Source organism: Callorhinus ursinus, unplaced genomic scaffold, assembly GCF_003265705.2.
Source record: "Callorhinus ursinus isolate GAN/ISIS: 27379988/994484 unplaced genomic scaffold, GSC_fseal_2.0 scaffold5, whole genome shotgun sequence".
NCBI classification, from domain to species: domain Eukaryota; kingdom Metazoa; phylum Chordata; class Mammalia; order Carnivora; family Otariidae; genus Callorhinus; species Callorhinus ursinus.
In genome coordinates this window covers 80145505-80160775 of record NW_027397067.1, presented here as the reverse complement: position 1 = coordinate 80160775, position 15271 = coordinate 80145505, and the positions used below count along the sequence as shown (strand labels likewise).

The window sequence follows — 15271 nt, the reverse complement described above, 5'->3', positions numbered from 1 at the left end:
CACAATAGTAGAAGAGGTGTGGCCCCCAGCAGCCATTTTAATATCAGCTACTTTTAACATTTCTGACTAGGAAAGATTAATCTTCATCAACTGTTTTGGTAACCTGATACAAATACAGAAAAGAGGCTCTAGAGATGTTGAGGACGCTAGCGTAACAGACGGGCGGGGCGTGTGGCTCAAGGAGAATCCAAGGAGGGGGGCTCCCTAAATAACTGGATCTGAAGTGCTTAGGATGTGGTAAGAACGTTTCAGCTGGTTAGACCCAGTAACGGTATTTTTCCTGGGGATTTCTTAAACAGCAACATGTTACTGGGGGCATAGATACTAGGGGCCATGCATGGCATTTTAAAAAGATAATTGTTTAAAAACAATAAAAATTAAATAAAAAGATACACAGGACTCCTGGGTGGCTCAGTCGGTTGACTGTCCGACTCTTGATCCTCAGTTCAGGTCTTAATCTCAGGGTTGGAGTTCAAGCCCAATGTTGGGCTCCACGCAAAAAAAAAAAAAAAAAAAAAGATCTTTGTGACTGGGTTTGATGACAAGTTTTTAGATACAAGAAAAGCATGATCCCCAGAGAAAAAAACTGATATACTGGACTTCCTGAAAATTAAGAACTTCTCAAAGAGAAATAATAATTTCTGCTCTTCGAAAGATGCTGTCAAGAAAGGAAAAGACAAGCTACAGACTGGGAGAAAATATTTGCAAATCCCATAATCTAGCAAAGGGATTGTATTCAGAATACATAAAATTCTCAAACTCAACAAAAAGAAAACCCAACAAAAAGATGGGCAAAAGATTTGGACACTTCACCACAGAAAATATGGTAAATAAGCAAATAAAAAGATGCTCTACATTTGTCATTATAGAAATGCAAATTAAAGCCTACACCCATGAAAATGGCTAAAATTAAAAAAAAAATTACCAAGTTTTGCAGAGGATGCAGAGCAACTGAAATTCATTTACTGCTGGTGGGAATGCAAAATGGTACAGCCACTTTATAAGTCTGGCAGTTTATGAACTTAAATACACAATTCCACTCCTAAGTATATACTCAAGTATGTTCACTCAAGTGGACATCCTATGTTCACACAAAACCCGTACACAAATGTTTCTAGGGATTTATTTGTAATCATCAACACTGGAAACAACCCAAATTGGGAATTATCTGTTGACCTGGGGAACGGAGAAACACACTACTATATATCCATACCACGGGAGCCTACTCAGCAATAAGGAGTGGGACCTGCAATAATGTGAATTTCCTGTGTGTTATGCGTCACCAAAGCCGCACACACAGGCTCTGTACTGTAGAGTTCCATTTATGTGACATGGGAAAGGCAGGTCAGCAAACCATGGTATGCAAACCAAAGCCAGCCCATTGAGTTTCTGTACGGCCTATAAGCTTAAGAATGGCTTTTACATTCTTAAATGTTTCAAGACAATCAGAAGACTATTTCATGACCCATGAAAATGATACAATTCAAATTTCAGTGTCCAGAACTGAAGCTTCACTGAAATAAGCCATACTCATTCCTTTCTGTATCATCTACAGCAGCTTTTCTATTACAACGGCACAGTTCAACAGCTGTGACAGGTTATATAGCCCACAGATCTTAAAAATGTTTTCTATATGGCCCTTTCCAGAAAAAGTTCGTGAACTTCTATATGGGTAATGAATAGCACAGTGGTTGCCAAGGTAAAGGGTTGGAATCTGGATTTAACCAGGAGGGAATTTGGGGGAAGGCGATAACCACTGTTGAATCTTGTGGTGGTTACACAACTCTGCATTTGTCAAAGCTCAAAACTGTATCAAAATGGGGATTTTTAAAAAAATTTTAAAAACGAGGAACAGAAACAGCAGCAGTTGCCTGGGGATAAGGGAGGGGACTCCGGGGGTACAGTGGAATATTTGGGGTGATTCGTCCCATATATTGGGGTGAACTGTCCTGTATATTGCATAACCAACAGATCGGACACTAAAGGATGATTTTACTAGATGTAAATTGTAACTCATTTTTTTAAAAAGAGACTAAAGAGACAAGAGCCAAAAATTTACTCCATGTGGAAAAAAAAATAGGGCTTATAGTTTTCTCTTGACAGTAAAAACAATTACTTTGGTTGTAAAGAAAGGAAAAGTAAGCTGAGATTTTCTTTCTTTTTTTAAAAAATATTTTATTTATTTACTTGAGAGACAGCAGGGGCAGAGGGAGAAGGGGAGGAAGAAGCAGGCTCCCAGCTGAGCAGGGAGCCCAATAAGGGGCTCGCTCTCAGGACTCCAGGATCATGACCTGAACTGAAGGCAGACGCTCAACTGACTTAGCCACCCAGGTGCCCCGAGAGATTTTCAATATACAAATTTTTTTTTAAGATTTTATTTATTTATTTGACAGAGAGAGACACAGAGAGGGAACACAAGCAGGGGGAGTGGGAGAGGGAGCAGCAGGCTTCCTGCTGAGCAGGGAGCCCAATGTGGGACTCGATCCCTGGACCCTGGGATCATGACCTGAGCCGAAGGCAGACGCTTAACAACTGAGCCACCCAGGCACCACAGAAATGCTTATTTTTAAGTTTTGCAGAAGTCTCAGGTAATAAGCAAGACATCAGAACAACAGAGAGCTCTAAAACTAATTCCACAAAGCATTTACTATAAAACTACATACAGCTTCTAATAAAGAAATTTATTTCTTTACAGTTAATAAAATCGCAGTATTTGGACAAATCGTCAAATTTTGACATGTAACATACTACCCACAAACTATATATTTAGCTCAAACTACATCTAGTTGTTTACAAGAACTAATTTCCAAATATACATCTATGAATTTACACAACTGGTCTTTAGAAGCTCTTCAATATCTATCTGTAAGTTAAAAAGTGAAGCAAAATTGTCTGTCTCTACAGCTTACAGCTGCAGATCAACAGTCAGGGCCTGAGTGTACAGGCAGCTCTCTTGGTGCCCCTGTGTCCCCCTCAAACTGCAACGTGGGCCCCTCAGAGAGAGGCTGCTGTCTGGGTCACTTTCCTTCTGGCCATTTATGGTGTGGGCACATCAGGTGCTCTATCTTAGCCAGGAAGGAATCCAATGCACTTGAAGTCTCTGAAAAGCGAGGAGTCTGAAGTCACACAGTGTTGTGCTTACTTCCAAGCAATGCTGCTAATCCAGGAGGGTCCTCAGCAGGCTGATTTCTAAGGCACTTCCTCTTTGGTCTACGATTCTGCTTCATCCCCAGCACTCCCATCATCGCTGTCATTCTCCTCCTCGTCCCTCTTCTCTTTAAGCATTTTCAGGTATTTACTAGCTAAAATCTTCTTTGGTAATATATCTTAAAAATATAAAGCTAACATCAGCAATTGGTTTTGGCAGACCATGAACACAGCAATGCAAATTTCAAAATGTGCTAGTTCCAGCTTTGAACTCTTTAATAGGTTCCAACACAAGACAAAATTCTGACTACACTTCTGGGTGAAACAGCAGGAAACCAGCACTACCTCCTGACTGATGCTAAAGACCTGTTTCCACTCCAGGAACTACAAGTCATGTGCTCCTGTATGTGCTGCTGTTGACTGAGCAAGTCTGCTCAACCCACCTGAGACAAGCTGGCTGGCCCCGGGGACAGATTTAAGCTCTTTTTAGCTGTGGCCCACACAGCTTGTCCACAACAACTATTAATTTCTGTTTCTGGGGCCAAGCAGACCAGCCCAGAGTTTTCCCGTCAGTGGTAAGGAGTCTAGGGGGTGGGTTTGCCAGGCTCACCCAGCCAGCCAGCCAGCCAGCCAAACGTCCTGGTGCAGGTTGTTGAGTTCATGGTCATTCTAGGTGAACCACACTACAAACATACTCTGGCAAAACTAAAAATGTCTTCCTATGCCAGGTCATGCACCCAGAGAAAGCAGCAAAAAAAAAAAAGGCTATTTCAGTGAAAGCAGGGGGAAAAAGCTGTAAATTACCACGCACGTTCTAACCAGAATGTTTCAAAGGCTGAGTACCTGCAAGAAACTGAAAAGTTTCCGATTCCTCTGCAGTATTTGATAAATCACTGTAAGTGAGTGCTTTCCTTTCTTTTCCACTGCCATGTCTGTAGGAATAGGTGGCTAGATATTGAACAAAGAGTTCCTAAAACAAAATGAAAAGGTAAAATGAAAGGTATGCTTTGAAAACTTACCACAGAACTTAATTTTTTAAATTACGTTAGGTTTAGAGGACTTGACTGCAGATTACTGTGGTTTCTCAAATTACAGGAAATCAGTGGGGAAAGGAGAAATAGGAGGTCAAAAAGAAAGCAAGGCTGTATCAGAGTTGGCAAGGAAGCAGGCATTTCCCTAAAGTTATTTTAGATTTCTAACTTAGGGAAGATATTTAAAAGTAATTCAACAACGGATTATAAATGTTTATAAACTATTTTTTTTAAGAAGCAAAAGACCATTCAAAAATTCTACTTGACTCAGGAACACATTTTCAAGCTTCTATTTAAATACATCATGTCTAAGGCGGTTGCCTACAATAGTCAACAACCTGAAGCTGAAAGCTGACCACGTTTCCCATTTTGCCCAAACATCTTACCTAAAGCAACAACCTAAACTGCGCCTCTCCGTTTTTAACTTTAACTCCCTCTAGTTCGGCTGGTAGGGAGTGAAAGCGCCTGCCGGTGCCTGCCTTCCTCATCCTCGGAGAATCAACGGGCACAGGGCAACCCAAACATCCCAAGACCGCATGCCCTATGGGGCGCTAAGACACACAGGGGCTGGGCATTAAGGAAGGCACCTGACGTAAGGAGCACCAGGTGTTACACGCAACTGATGAATCACTAAACTCCACCCTTAAAGTAATAAAAAATAAAAATAAAATAAAACATGGCTCCGGGCTGAAACAGGCAAGCCCCCGGGTCCACCGTACCGCAGGGACACTGCACGGAAACCCCAGCGGTGGGGGGCAGAGCCGAAGGGCAGTGTAGGCGGACACGACTACAGCTTCGACACGGCCCGCAAGGGCTCTGGCCACCCACCACCACGACCGAGGCGCTCCGGCCAGCCCCGTGCCGCGCTCCGCGGAGCGCGCAGGTACCACGGGCCGTACAACTGGCGTCGCTTCCAGCCGGAGGAGGCACCGCCCGGCCGCGGGGGCGGGGCGCGAGTGGCGGGGGCGCGCGGTACCTCCCGGAGCCCTCTCACGGAACCCTGAGCCGCTGGAAACAAGCCGGAAGCGAGGAAAGGTCGGGGTTGGGTGACGCGCGTGCGGGAGACGCGGCAGGAGCCCCGCGTCAGCCCGCGCCGCCGCCTGGGCCTCGCGCGAGGGAGGGCGGGAGCGGCGCGGTGGGCGGGGCGGAGGGCGCGCGGGGGGGGAGCGGCGTGCGGCGGGCGGGGCGGAGGGCGCGCGGGGGAGGACGCGGGGCGCGCGCGGGGCAGCGAGGAAAGACGAGTGGGTGGGCAAAGGGCGCGCGAGGGAGGACGGGAGCGGCGGGGAGCGGCGAGGCGGGCGGGGCGGAGGGCGCGCGCAGCGAGGGAAGGGACCGGGGCAAGTCGCGGCGGGCGCGCGCAGCGCGAGCCAGCGAGTGGGAGCCGGCGGCGCGCGAGCCGAGGGGGGCACCGGCGGCGCGGCGGAGCTCGGTGGGCGGGGCAGGGCGCGACCGTTCCGAGCGGCCCCCTGCCCCTCCGTCCTCCCGCGCGGCCCGCCTCACCGTGGCCTTGGCCGTGAGCACCAGCGCTTCCTGGTTGATGCTGGACACCTCGGGGGAGCTCTTCATGATGACCCGGATGCGGGACAGGGGCAGTGACACGAGCCGCGGCTCCCCGCACTTGTCTCTGCCCGCGCCCGCGTCCGCCATCTTCGCGCCCCGCCCCGCGGCGGCAGCCGGACCCGCCGCGAGGCAGGCGGCCTGCCGGCCTGGAGGGTGCGGGAGCGGAGTCCCGCTGCCCCGTGGGAGTTGTAGTGTCGGGGAGGCGCGGCCGCGGGAGCGGGCGGCCGCCCTTCCGGGGCCGGACTACAAGCCCCGAGATGCCGCGCGCCGGAGGGCGGCCGGTGGGGCGGTGCTGCCGAGGGCCGCGAGTGGGGCTTCCCGCCGGGTGCCTGCACCGTGCGGGACCGGGGACGCGGCGGCGCGCGGCACGCTGTTGGAGCCCGCGCTCCGAAGCGGAGCGGGAGGAAGCCGGCCCGCGCGCAGGGAGGGCCCTGCGAGTGGCAGGAAGCGTGCGGAGGGGGTGCTCTGAGATACGGGGAGACGGAAGTACTGTCTTAGCCAGAGTGGCGGGGCGGAGGGCACGGAGGAAGCGCTGTCCCGCGGGAGGGAACCACTTCGGCACAGGCCCCAAGGCTGGAGCCGCTCAGGGAAGCTCGAGGGGACCGCTCCGTGGAACGCCCTATGCTGCAGGAGGACGGAGGGAGTCGTGGCCTAGGTCCTGCTGGCTTTTAGTCTAAGAAAAGTGGGAAACGGTTGAAAGATGCCAGAGGGGCGAAGGGATATGTCTGAAGTGTTCACGGGATCCCTTTGACTGCTGTGAACGGTCCAGGGGGTGGTTGTAAGGGTGTTAGCAGAGAGACCAGGTAGGCGATTGGAGGTCGTGAATAAGATGCCAGTCAGTGTGCTCGGGGCCTCTGGGTGGCTCAGTCGGTTAAGCACCCTCAACTCAAGTCTTGATCTCAGGATCGTGAGTTCCAGCCCTGCGTAAAAACGCCCCTACTTAGTGTGGCTAAGGTGAAATGAGCTAGAAAAAAGAATAGTAGGAGACAGCCAGGGGCCAGATCAGGCAGGACTTTGTAGATCCCAGAATTCTTCCCAAATGAGTCCATAAGCCCTGGGAAGAGTAAGGAGGTCCCGCTTAAGTTTTACCAGGCGTACTCAAGGTGCTGTGTGTGAATGGACTGGCGGGGGGCAGGAACGGAAGCAGAGAGCACGGTGAGGAGGCTGTTGCTGGGCCAGAGATGACGGTGGGTTAGGCCAGAACGAGATGGTGGGAAGGAGTAGGGTTGGGGATCTCATTTGAAGATAGACCCACCAGGACTTGCCTGTTTGATGTGGAGTGAGTGGAAGGGTGGCGGTGCCATGTACTGAGATGGGGAGCACTGCCTGAGGAGCAACTTCGGCAAGAGGTTTGGTTCGGAGCACCTTAAGTTTTAATTGCACTAAGACTAGTCAAACACTAGTAGTGGTGTTGAGCGGAATACTGGACATTTAAGCCTGGAGTTCGGGCTGGAGCGCTTAATTTAGGAAGCAACATTGTCTAGTTGGTAGTTAAAACGGTGGACTTAAATGAATGTATTCAGGAGGGGAGTGTAGATAGAGTGGAAGGATCCAACCCCAGCATTTCAAGGGGGGCGGGGGGGGGGGGGAAAATCCAGCAAAGGAGACTGGGAAGAAGTGGCCGTTGAATAAAAGGAACACCGAGAGATTGGGTGTCCATAAAACCAGTTAAAAGGTCTTCTGAAAGGAGAAACGGCTCCACTGGATGGAAAATGGCTGAGAGGTACAGTAAGAGGACTGTCCTACCACTCAGTAGTGTGACCCCATGCAGAGCAAGTGCTGAGCCCCTGTTTCCTCATTTGCAGAGAAGGGGATATTCCTACCTGTGCTGGGGTTTTTAGGAGGTATGAAAGTGCCTGGCATATAAAGATCAAATTCCCTGCCTTGTTGGTGATACTCCGCCCAGCACTGCCTCCCTCCCACGTTGGTGGTGAGCAGCAAAAGGGATGGGAATGAGAAAGCTCTTTGTGAACTGCAAAGCACGCCCCAAAAGTCTAAATTACATGTAAGGTTTCAGTGTTCATGCGGCAAGGTCTTTTCACCCCCAAATCAACTTCAATTTCAAAGTTCATACAAAAGGAGGCGCCTGGCCAGCCCAGGCGTAGAGCATGTGACCCTTGGTCTTGGGTTTGTGAGTTCAAGCCTCATGTTGGGCATGGAGACTACTTAAAAAAAAAGTTCATATAAAAAGAGTCTGGAAAATACAAACTATATCTTGTTTAACCTTTCCGATGAATTCTGTTCATCACCTAGGTAATGATTTCAAAATATAAAACATATACTTGTACAGCATGTTTGTACAAGTTTAGTAAGTTTTGAAAATTACTGCTCTTTATTCTTCCTGAAGAGGGGATCCAAGACCAGAGATCACAGATGGACCAGATAACTGACGTTTGCAGTATTCAGAAAGTTTTCACATCCTTCACCATCATGACCCAGTGATTTCAGCACCTGCTGTGTGCTACGTCATTACACGGAGAGGACCAAGATTGCAAGGGCATTGTTGCCTTCACCACTGTCACCGGAGGCCGTGGCCCAGATCCATGTCAGGCACTGCTGGGCACAAAGGTGCAGCCCGCGAGCCTGACATCTCTAGTCCCTGCTCTCTCAGAGCAGACGAAATTTCAAGTGCAAGGGAGACGGAAGAATAAACAGGAACGTCTCCTACAGGAAGTGCTCTGAAGAAGCCAGTGTGAGCGATAGGTTGCCTGTCTGAGAAATGATACTCCAGCTCTGGTCTGAAGAAGGGAACAGCCCCCAGTGCAGAAAGCCTGGGGCAAGATGAGCGTTCTCAACAGAACAGCCTATGGGAAGGACACCAGAAGGGGAAGATTCCCCGGGCAAAATGGAGGAACTGAAAGGACCTTCGTGAGTAAGGCAGAGCGTGCGGGAGATGTGGTCGGAAGGGTAGGTGGGACGTGCTCAGGCTGGCAGGTAGGAGCTGTGGCTTCCGTTCTGAGAGCATTAGGAAGCCGTCAGAGTGGAAGGATGCGCAGATCCCACTACAGGCCCCAGCCGGTTGCCGAATGATGACTGGCGCCCTGCCCTGAGCAGCACGGAGGCAGGGGGCACAGCTTCAGCCTCGGGGCTCAGTTCTTAGGCCCAGGAGCTCCTTTCCTCTAAGTGGGAAAGCCATTGACATTTAGGATGAGCGAGGAGCTCGGCGGACACCCGCCACACGGGGAGCCTCTGGTCCGCACAAGGGACAAGCTGTATTGCTGATGCATTTTAAGGTTTTTCGACGTTCTATGTCTCTGGCTGACTACTGTTTTTTTGTAGGGTTCGCCCTTCTCTTTCAGCATGTTGGGAAGCAGGGTGGGGTAGGAGGAGGAGAGAGAACAGGAGAGAGCGATCTGGAGGGTGAAGAGGCAGAAGAGAAGCGGGGGCTGAGAAGCTCAGCTTACGGGGCTGGTAGGCGACGTTCACAGACTCAATCATTCTGAGGAGTAAGGAACGGGGCAAAGGAGGAAATCTGCAGAAAAGAGAGAAAGTGCTTACCATTTTTTAAAATAAGCAAGCTTCAAACTTAAGACAGTAGGAGACGGGGCGCCTGGGTGGCTCAGATGGTTAAGCGTCTGCCTTCAGCTCAGGTCATGATCTCTAGGACCTGGGATGGAGTCCCAGCCCAGCAGGGAGTCTGCTTCTCCCTCTCCCTCTGCCTCTCCCCCTGCTCATGCTCTCTCTCTGTATCTCTGTCTCAAATGAATAAATAAAATCTTTAAAAAAAAAAAACAGTAGGAGACTTAAAGAATCTCCTAATCCTTGGGAACATCCCTGCAGTAGGAAAAGCACAGTGAACTAGTGCATCATTCTGTTGTTCATACTATCATCCATTATTAGCCCACTTTATCTTCACATCTCAAGAGGCATGCCCCTCGTTTTTTTTGTTTTGTTTTGTTTTTTGTTTTTGTTTTTTTTTTAGTAAGATCTTTAATAAGAGTTTAAGTAATCTCTACACCCAATGTAGGGCTTGAACTCATGACCCCGAGATCAAGAGTCACACACGCCACTGGCTGAGCCAGCCAGTCGCCCCTAATGCCCCTCATTTCTGACACCTGTGCACCCCAGGGCGTTAGAAGGCAGTTGCCTACACTTCCTGGAGGCCCCTGCCAGTTGGCTTCTGGTTGGGATTGGCCCATGGGGGACACAGGTGAGAGACTGCAGCGGAGAGCGGGGAGGAGGCTCCGGTTTGTAGGACAACGCCGGCTGCAGGCTGGGGACTGCAGGCAGCCACAGTGAACGTCTGCGTACAGGTCACCCTAGGGTTCTGCTCAGCGTCGGCACCCCTGGGAATTCGCTGGGGCATCTGGGCTGCAAGCCAAGGGTGGCATCTCCTTCCCCTGCTATTCTGGAGCACCTTCCCCACACCTGCAACTCTTTCATCACCCTGCAAATCCCTTCTTGGCATTAAATCCCTCTCTAAATATCAAGAAGTTTCTGCTTTCCTAATGGAACGTTGAAACCTATGTGCTTGGTCCCAGGAAACCAACCAAGGACAATGGGGATCGAGGGTCGGTCATCTGAATTGATGGTGCTGGTACAGAGGTGACCTCACAGGCAGCCCACCCCGGCAAAACAGTACTTCTTTTGCCTCCTGTGGTTGCCTAGATGGAGTGAGGGCCCACGTGAGTGCTCACCGAAGGGCACCTTCCACGCAGGAGGACTTTAATAAACAAGGGTCAGGATGCCCCACTTGGACACACTGGTTGCTCTCTCTCCAGCCACCCTTTCTGATGACACCCAGGGCTCGCTTGATGGAAGTTTTGTACAAAGTGGTCATGGCTACATCTGGTGCTGATGCAGCAAGGATGTCTTCGAGGACACCGGATCTTTCTGTCTTTCTGCTTTGTCCTTCTTGGCATGTTGGTTTTAGGCCTTCTGCTTGTTACCTCATGGTTCCGGAGTTCTTGACTACATTAGCTGGGAACAAGGCAGAGGGCAGTAGACCAAAGGCTCTTTGCTCATTAGGTTTCGTGGCCTTGTCTTTTTACTGAGGAGGGGATGATCTCCTCAACAGTCTTTCCCTTAACTCTCCTGTGTCAGAATTGGGTCATTAGCTCACCCTGAGAGCGATCACTGGCCAAAGGGAATTTGAACCAATTAAGATTTATACCATGGGGCTGTCTTCCTGAGATCAAAGGATAAGTGATCCCTACTGAACAACTGGGGGGTGGGTGGGAGGTGAGTTTTAAGGCAGGGATTGGTTGTAGGTTAGACAAGAACCAGTATTTGCCAAAGTTGCCAACACTTAAAAGTTTTGGAGATTTCACTTCCAGATCGAACTTAAAGAGTGAGGAGGCAAGATGGGCTGTCTTTACAGGAGTCCTGTGTCCTTGGCGTTGCCGCAGGCCCTGCCTCCCTCTCTCTTCACCTGCTTCGCCCACCTGCCACCAGCTGGGCCCCGGACTTGGGACATTGTTGTAGAGTGATCAGTTTGCTGGTATGTTCTTCCCTCTAGCCTAGCACAGTACCCGGCGTGTACAGCGTAAATAAGATGGCAGGCTGGGGGGAAGGAAGGAGCCCATCCTCATAAACCAAGCGACACTGCCTGAGAGCAATAGCTACGCCTTTGCTCTCAGAAAAGAGTTCAGTCTGAATCTCACTTCTGCTGTCACTGGCTTCCGACTCTCAGTTTCCTCGTCGGTGAAATGAGGATCATAGCATCTGCTCCCCGGGCTCACTGAGAAGCTCATGTGAGTGCGTGGATAGAAAGCCCCAGGCAAACAGCCAGAAGTCCCTTATCCTTGCCCAGGAAGGAAGAATGAGGTCAGCTGAAACGAATTGGTGATGGAATGAGGAAAGAAGATCTTTAAGAACGGAGGGCACATCTTGTTAGCCTCGAAAGGCTAGAAGTGCTTAATAAATATTTGATAATGATAATAATGATCGTTTCACTTGGTAGAATATGATTATACAAATTGTAAAAGTATAATTATGCCAGGCTGTCATTACAGCTAATGGCTTGAATATAGGGATGATGAGGGGCGAACCAGAGCCCACCATCGTGATGGCTGCCGGCAGGCGGTGGCTTGTGGTGCTGCTGCAGACCTTCATGTGGGGGGTAGGGGATGGGGGGGTGTCTGGGCCAAGGGGAGGGATTGGCGGGAGCCAGACTGTGCAGAGCCTGCTGGTCCAGGGTGGGGTAGTGGGAAGTCCCTGGAGAGTCTTCAGCATGAAAGTGACAAGAGCTGAAGCATGATTTAAAAAAAAAAAAAATTTTTTTGTCATGGCAAAATATCACAACATAAAATTTACCACTGAAGCCATTTTTAAATGTAGGGTTCAGTGGTGTTAAGTGCATTAATATGGTGCTGCCATCATCCATCCTTTTCCAGAACTGCTTCATCTTCCCAAACTGAAACTCCTTGCCTTCTAAACACTGATTCCCCACTTCCAGCCCGGCACCCACCATTCTGCTTTGTCTCTATAAAATATTCCCACCACTGCGTGCGTATGGAAAATCACTTGACCGTACACGCAAGGGCTTATTTCTGGGCTCTGTTCTAGTCCATTGGTCTCTATGTCTGTCTATACCAGTGCCACATTGTACGCATTACTGCAGCTTTGTAGTGAGTGTGGAAGTGAAGGGCGAGATCTCCAACTTTGTTCTTTTTAAGGAGCGTTTTGACTATTCAGAGTCCCTTGAGATTCCATATGAATTTTAGGATGCATTTTTCTATTTCTACAGAAAATGTTGGCCAATATGATATTACGTTAGGGTGTGGTGAGCAGTTCAGGCAAGATATGATGGTGCTTCCGAATGTCTAGGTAGTGTTGGGTATAGAGCAACCTGGAGGGATTTGGGGAGGGTTTGGATGGTCAAAGTAACAACATTTAGTGCCAGATTGGAGGTACGTGAGGAAGAAAAGAAGAATCCAGAATGACTCCTTGGTTGGAGGTTGGAGGAAATGGTGATGCCTATTTCTGGGATGGGAAGAATGGAGAAGGGGTGTCAAGAGTTCCTTTGAGGACACGGGAAGTCCAAGATGTCTGGGAGAACCGGCAGGTGGAAGAGAGGTCAGCTGCACCGTGGACACCCGAGCGTGGGGGGCAGGGGTGACTACAGAGCTGAGGAGAGACATATGCATGTCAGTACCGGATGGGTGCCAGGTCATGCCACACTTGGGGCCAGGGGGAGGAGGAGGCAGTGAAGGTGGCCGTAAGCCCCTGGAGAGATTATCCCCGAGCGTAAAAAAAACCATAGTGAACCCAAATCTTCCATGACTGTGTGCATCCCAGGCTGAAGCAGTGAGGCGCCTGACATTTGAGTGGGCAGCGGACCACCTGGGCGTCATTCTCACTAACTTCGGGGGTTGGGAACTCCCAGCGCCCCCATGCAGCCCACTTCTGGCCCACCTGCTCTTCACCAGGCCCCCTAGATGTCCCTTCTTTACCCCTTTGCAGGTGTCCCTAACTGCCTCCCCTGTACACCTCCTCTCCTCCAGCTGGTGCTTGTCTATGCAGTCGGAGCCCCGGCAGCCTGAAGAGGATAATGTGTCTTATTCGTCTTCGTTTTTCCATTGTCCAGTGTGGAGCCTGGCACATGGATCTCTGGATAGAGAGCAGAGGTAATCTAAAAATCATGTTTTCATTTATGTTCTTGTTTATGCACCCTGGCCATGTATTATTTGTGTCATTATTTAAAAATAAAAGATCTCAACAACACCCAAGGAAGTGGAAGTTGGTCTGGAAATGATAACAACATAACAAAAGCTAAGGAGACCCTCTCCTGCACTCCTTCATGGCGGATGGGCCCCGGCGGGCAGCCCTGGCCGGGAGCTCAGGGTGCAGCCTCTGCAAGGCGAGGCAGGGTGGAGGGGCGCCCGCAGGACAACAAGCAAGCAGCCGCGCAGGTCCCACACGGCACTGCCAGCAAACCTGTGTGGCACCAACGCTTGGGAAGACTGGTTGGCAGTTCTTAAAATGTTAAACGCATTCTTCTATGTGACCCAGCAGCTCTGCTCCCGATACTGAGCCCAAGAAGCAAACGCTGTGTCCCCACAGAAGATTGTCCCTGAGCGTTCAGCTCAGCTTCAGTCATAGCGGCCACAAACGGAAACAACCCGAATGCCCATGAACAGATGGACTGGTAACCAAAAGACGGCACGTCCGCACAATGGACCTCGCCAGAAAAAACTGCCCATACAGCAACCCAAACGAGTCTCCAAAGCATTATGCTGAACCAAAGAAGCCAGACAGAGAAGAGAACATGACTCCATTTATGTGAAATTCTAGATCAGGCCAAAGTAATTTATAGCGACAGAGAACAGACCCTCGGTTGCTTGCTGCGGTGGGGATGGAGCCAGCCACGGGGGCCTGTGGGGAAACGCTCTGGGTCCTGATTGTGCCGGGTGCTTACAAGGGTGTGTATGTGTGTCAAAACTCATTAAACTGTACGCTTCAAATGAATGCCTTTTACTGTATGAAGTTCTATCGTGATGAAGTTGATTCGAAGGAAAGGCACCGTCCTTGCTCTTCTGGAGTCAGTGGGGTGAGAGAGGTAATTCAGGTGGGGACGGACAGGGCGCCACAGACTGTGGGCAGGGTCCTGCAGGAAACGTGCAGGGGCTGGGGAGGCACCTGGTGAGGGAGCCCCGAGGGCAGAGGGAGGCCCTAGGAGCAGAAGAACAGCATCGGCACCCCTTGGGGGAGGTGAGGGGAGCTTCAAGGTAGAGGTGAAATCTGACCTGGGACTTACCAGCACCATCACACGTCATTTTTTTCTTATTACCAAAGCAACACTTCTCGAAGATAGAGAAAAATGAGAGAAAGCAGACATGTACAAGGAGGATGAGGAACCCCCCCGTCCTGAGGTGCACCCCTCCAGACCCCCGTTACAGAGAGAAGGGCACTCCGGGCCGAAGGAACAGCCTACACAAAGGTGGCGGCCTGGGGGACTGGGGAAGTAAGCTCCGTATGGTTGATCAAACCGGGGAGGGACAACTTTGGAGAGAAAGACAGACCCCAGTCACAGCTGTGGCTGCACCTGCCAAGAGGGAGAGGCCAGGACCCGAACTCCTGATGATGTTGGGGGGGAGTTGGGAAGGGGTGCAGGACCCAGCTCTGGTGTAGCAGTTGTACCATTGTCCCCATGGGTCCATGCCCTCCGGCTTACAGAATTTAGCTCTTGATTCACAAACCACAAAACTCTTAATTCCACCCATCAGTGATTGGGTTTAGAAGTAACTGGCGGGAATCAGGCCCCGCAGGGCATCCATGTGTGGCCCACATGGCCGGATCCCTCTCCAGGCGGTGCCTGCTACACGTCTCCTAGTCACTAACAGCCCCGTGTCTTTCCCTGCCGGTGCCCATGACTGCGAATCCCTTTTTGTGTTTCTAATCAGAACCTGGCACTTGCCTGGGTCTGGGTTAATAGTAGGCGGGAAACAAGGAGTGGCTTGGGAGGGGGCGGTCTGGGGGCCTGGAGGTGGGGCCTGGGATCCGTCCCACCCCCAGGGCCTGAGGGCAGAGGGCGCTGCTGTTCTCCAGTGAGGATCCTGTAGTGCTTGCCTAAACACACACACACACACACA

The 15271-nt window shown here is 50.6% G+C and overlaps 1 protein-coding gene and 1 long non-coding RNA gene across 3 annotated transcripts; one reads left to right on the top strand and one right to left on the bottom strand.

The window, feature by feature from the left end:
- Positions 1 to 2359: 2359 nt before the first annotated feature.
- Positions 2360 to 5908, bottom strand: CHRAC1 (chromatin accessibility complex subunit 1). The gene is made up of 3 exons (XM_025871178.2): positions 5679 to 5908; positions 3991 to 4117; positions 2360 to 3326 (listed from the first exon to the last, which is right to left on the bottom strand). The coding sequence occupies exons 1-3, from the start codon at positions 5823 to 5825 to the stop codon at positions 3211 to 3213; spliced, it is 390 nt and encodes a 129-aa protein (XP_025726963.1). The 5' UTR covers positions 5826 to 5908; the 3' UTR covers positions 2360 to 3210.
- A 4449-nt stretch (positions 5909 to 10357) lies between these two features.
- LOC112823423 (uncharacterized) lies at positions 10358 to 14147 on the top strand. Of its 2 annotated transcripts, XR_012378375.1 has the most exons (3): positions 10358 to 12755; positions 13184 to 13306; positions 13695 to 14147. It is a non-coding gene; the product is annotated as an uncharacterized lncRNA (long non-coding RNA). The 2 variants fall into 2 exon arrangements; XR_003208058.2 differs by having other exon boundaries at positions 10358 to 13306.
- The last annotated feature ends 1124 nt before the right edge of the window (positions 14148 to 15271 follow it).

Coding starts and splice junctions, on each gene's coding strand:
- CHRAC1 (XM_025871178.2), bottom strand. CDS start 5,825: ATGGCGGACGCGGGCGCGGGCAGAGACAAGTGCGGGGAGCCGCGGCTC. Junction 4,118..5,678: donor TGCTCACGGCCAAGGCCACG/GTGAGGCGGGCC, acceptor ATTTTGTTTTAG/GAACTCTTTGTTCAATATCT. Junction 3,327..3,990: donor AACTTTTCAGTTTCTTGCAG/GTACTCAGCCTT, acceptor TATATTTTTAAG/ATATATTACCAAAGAAGATT.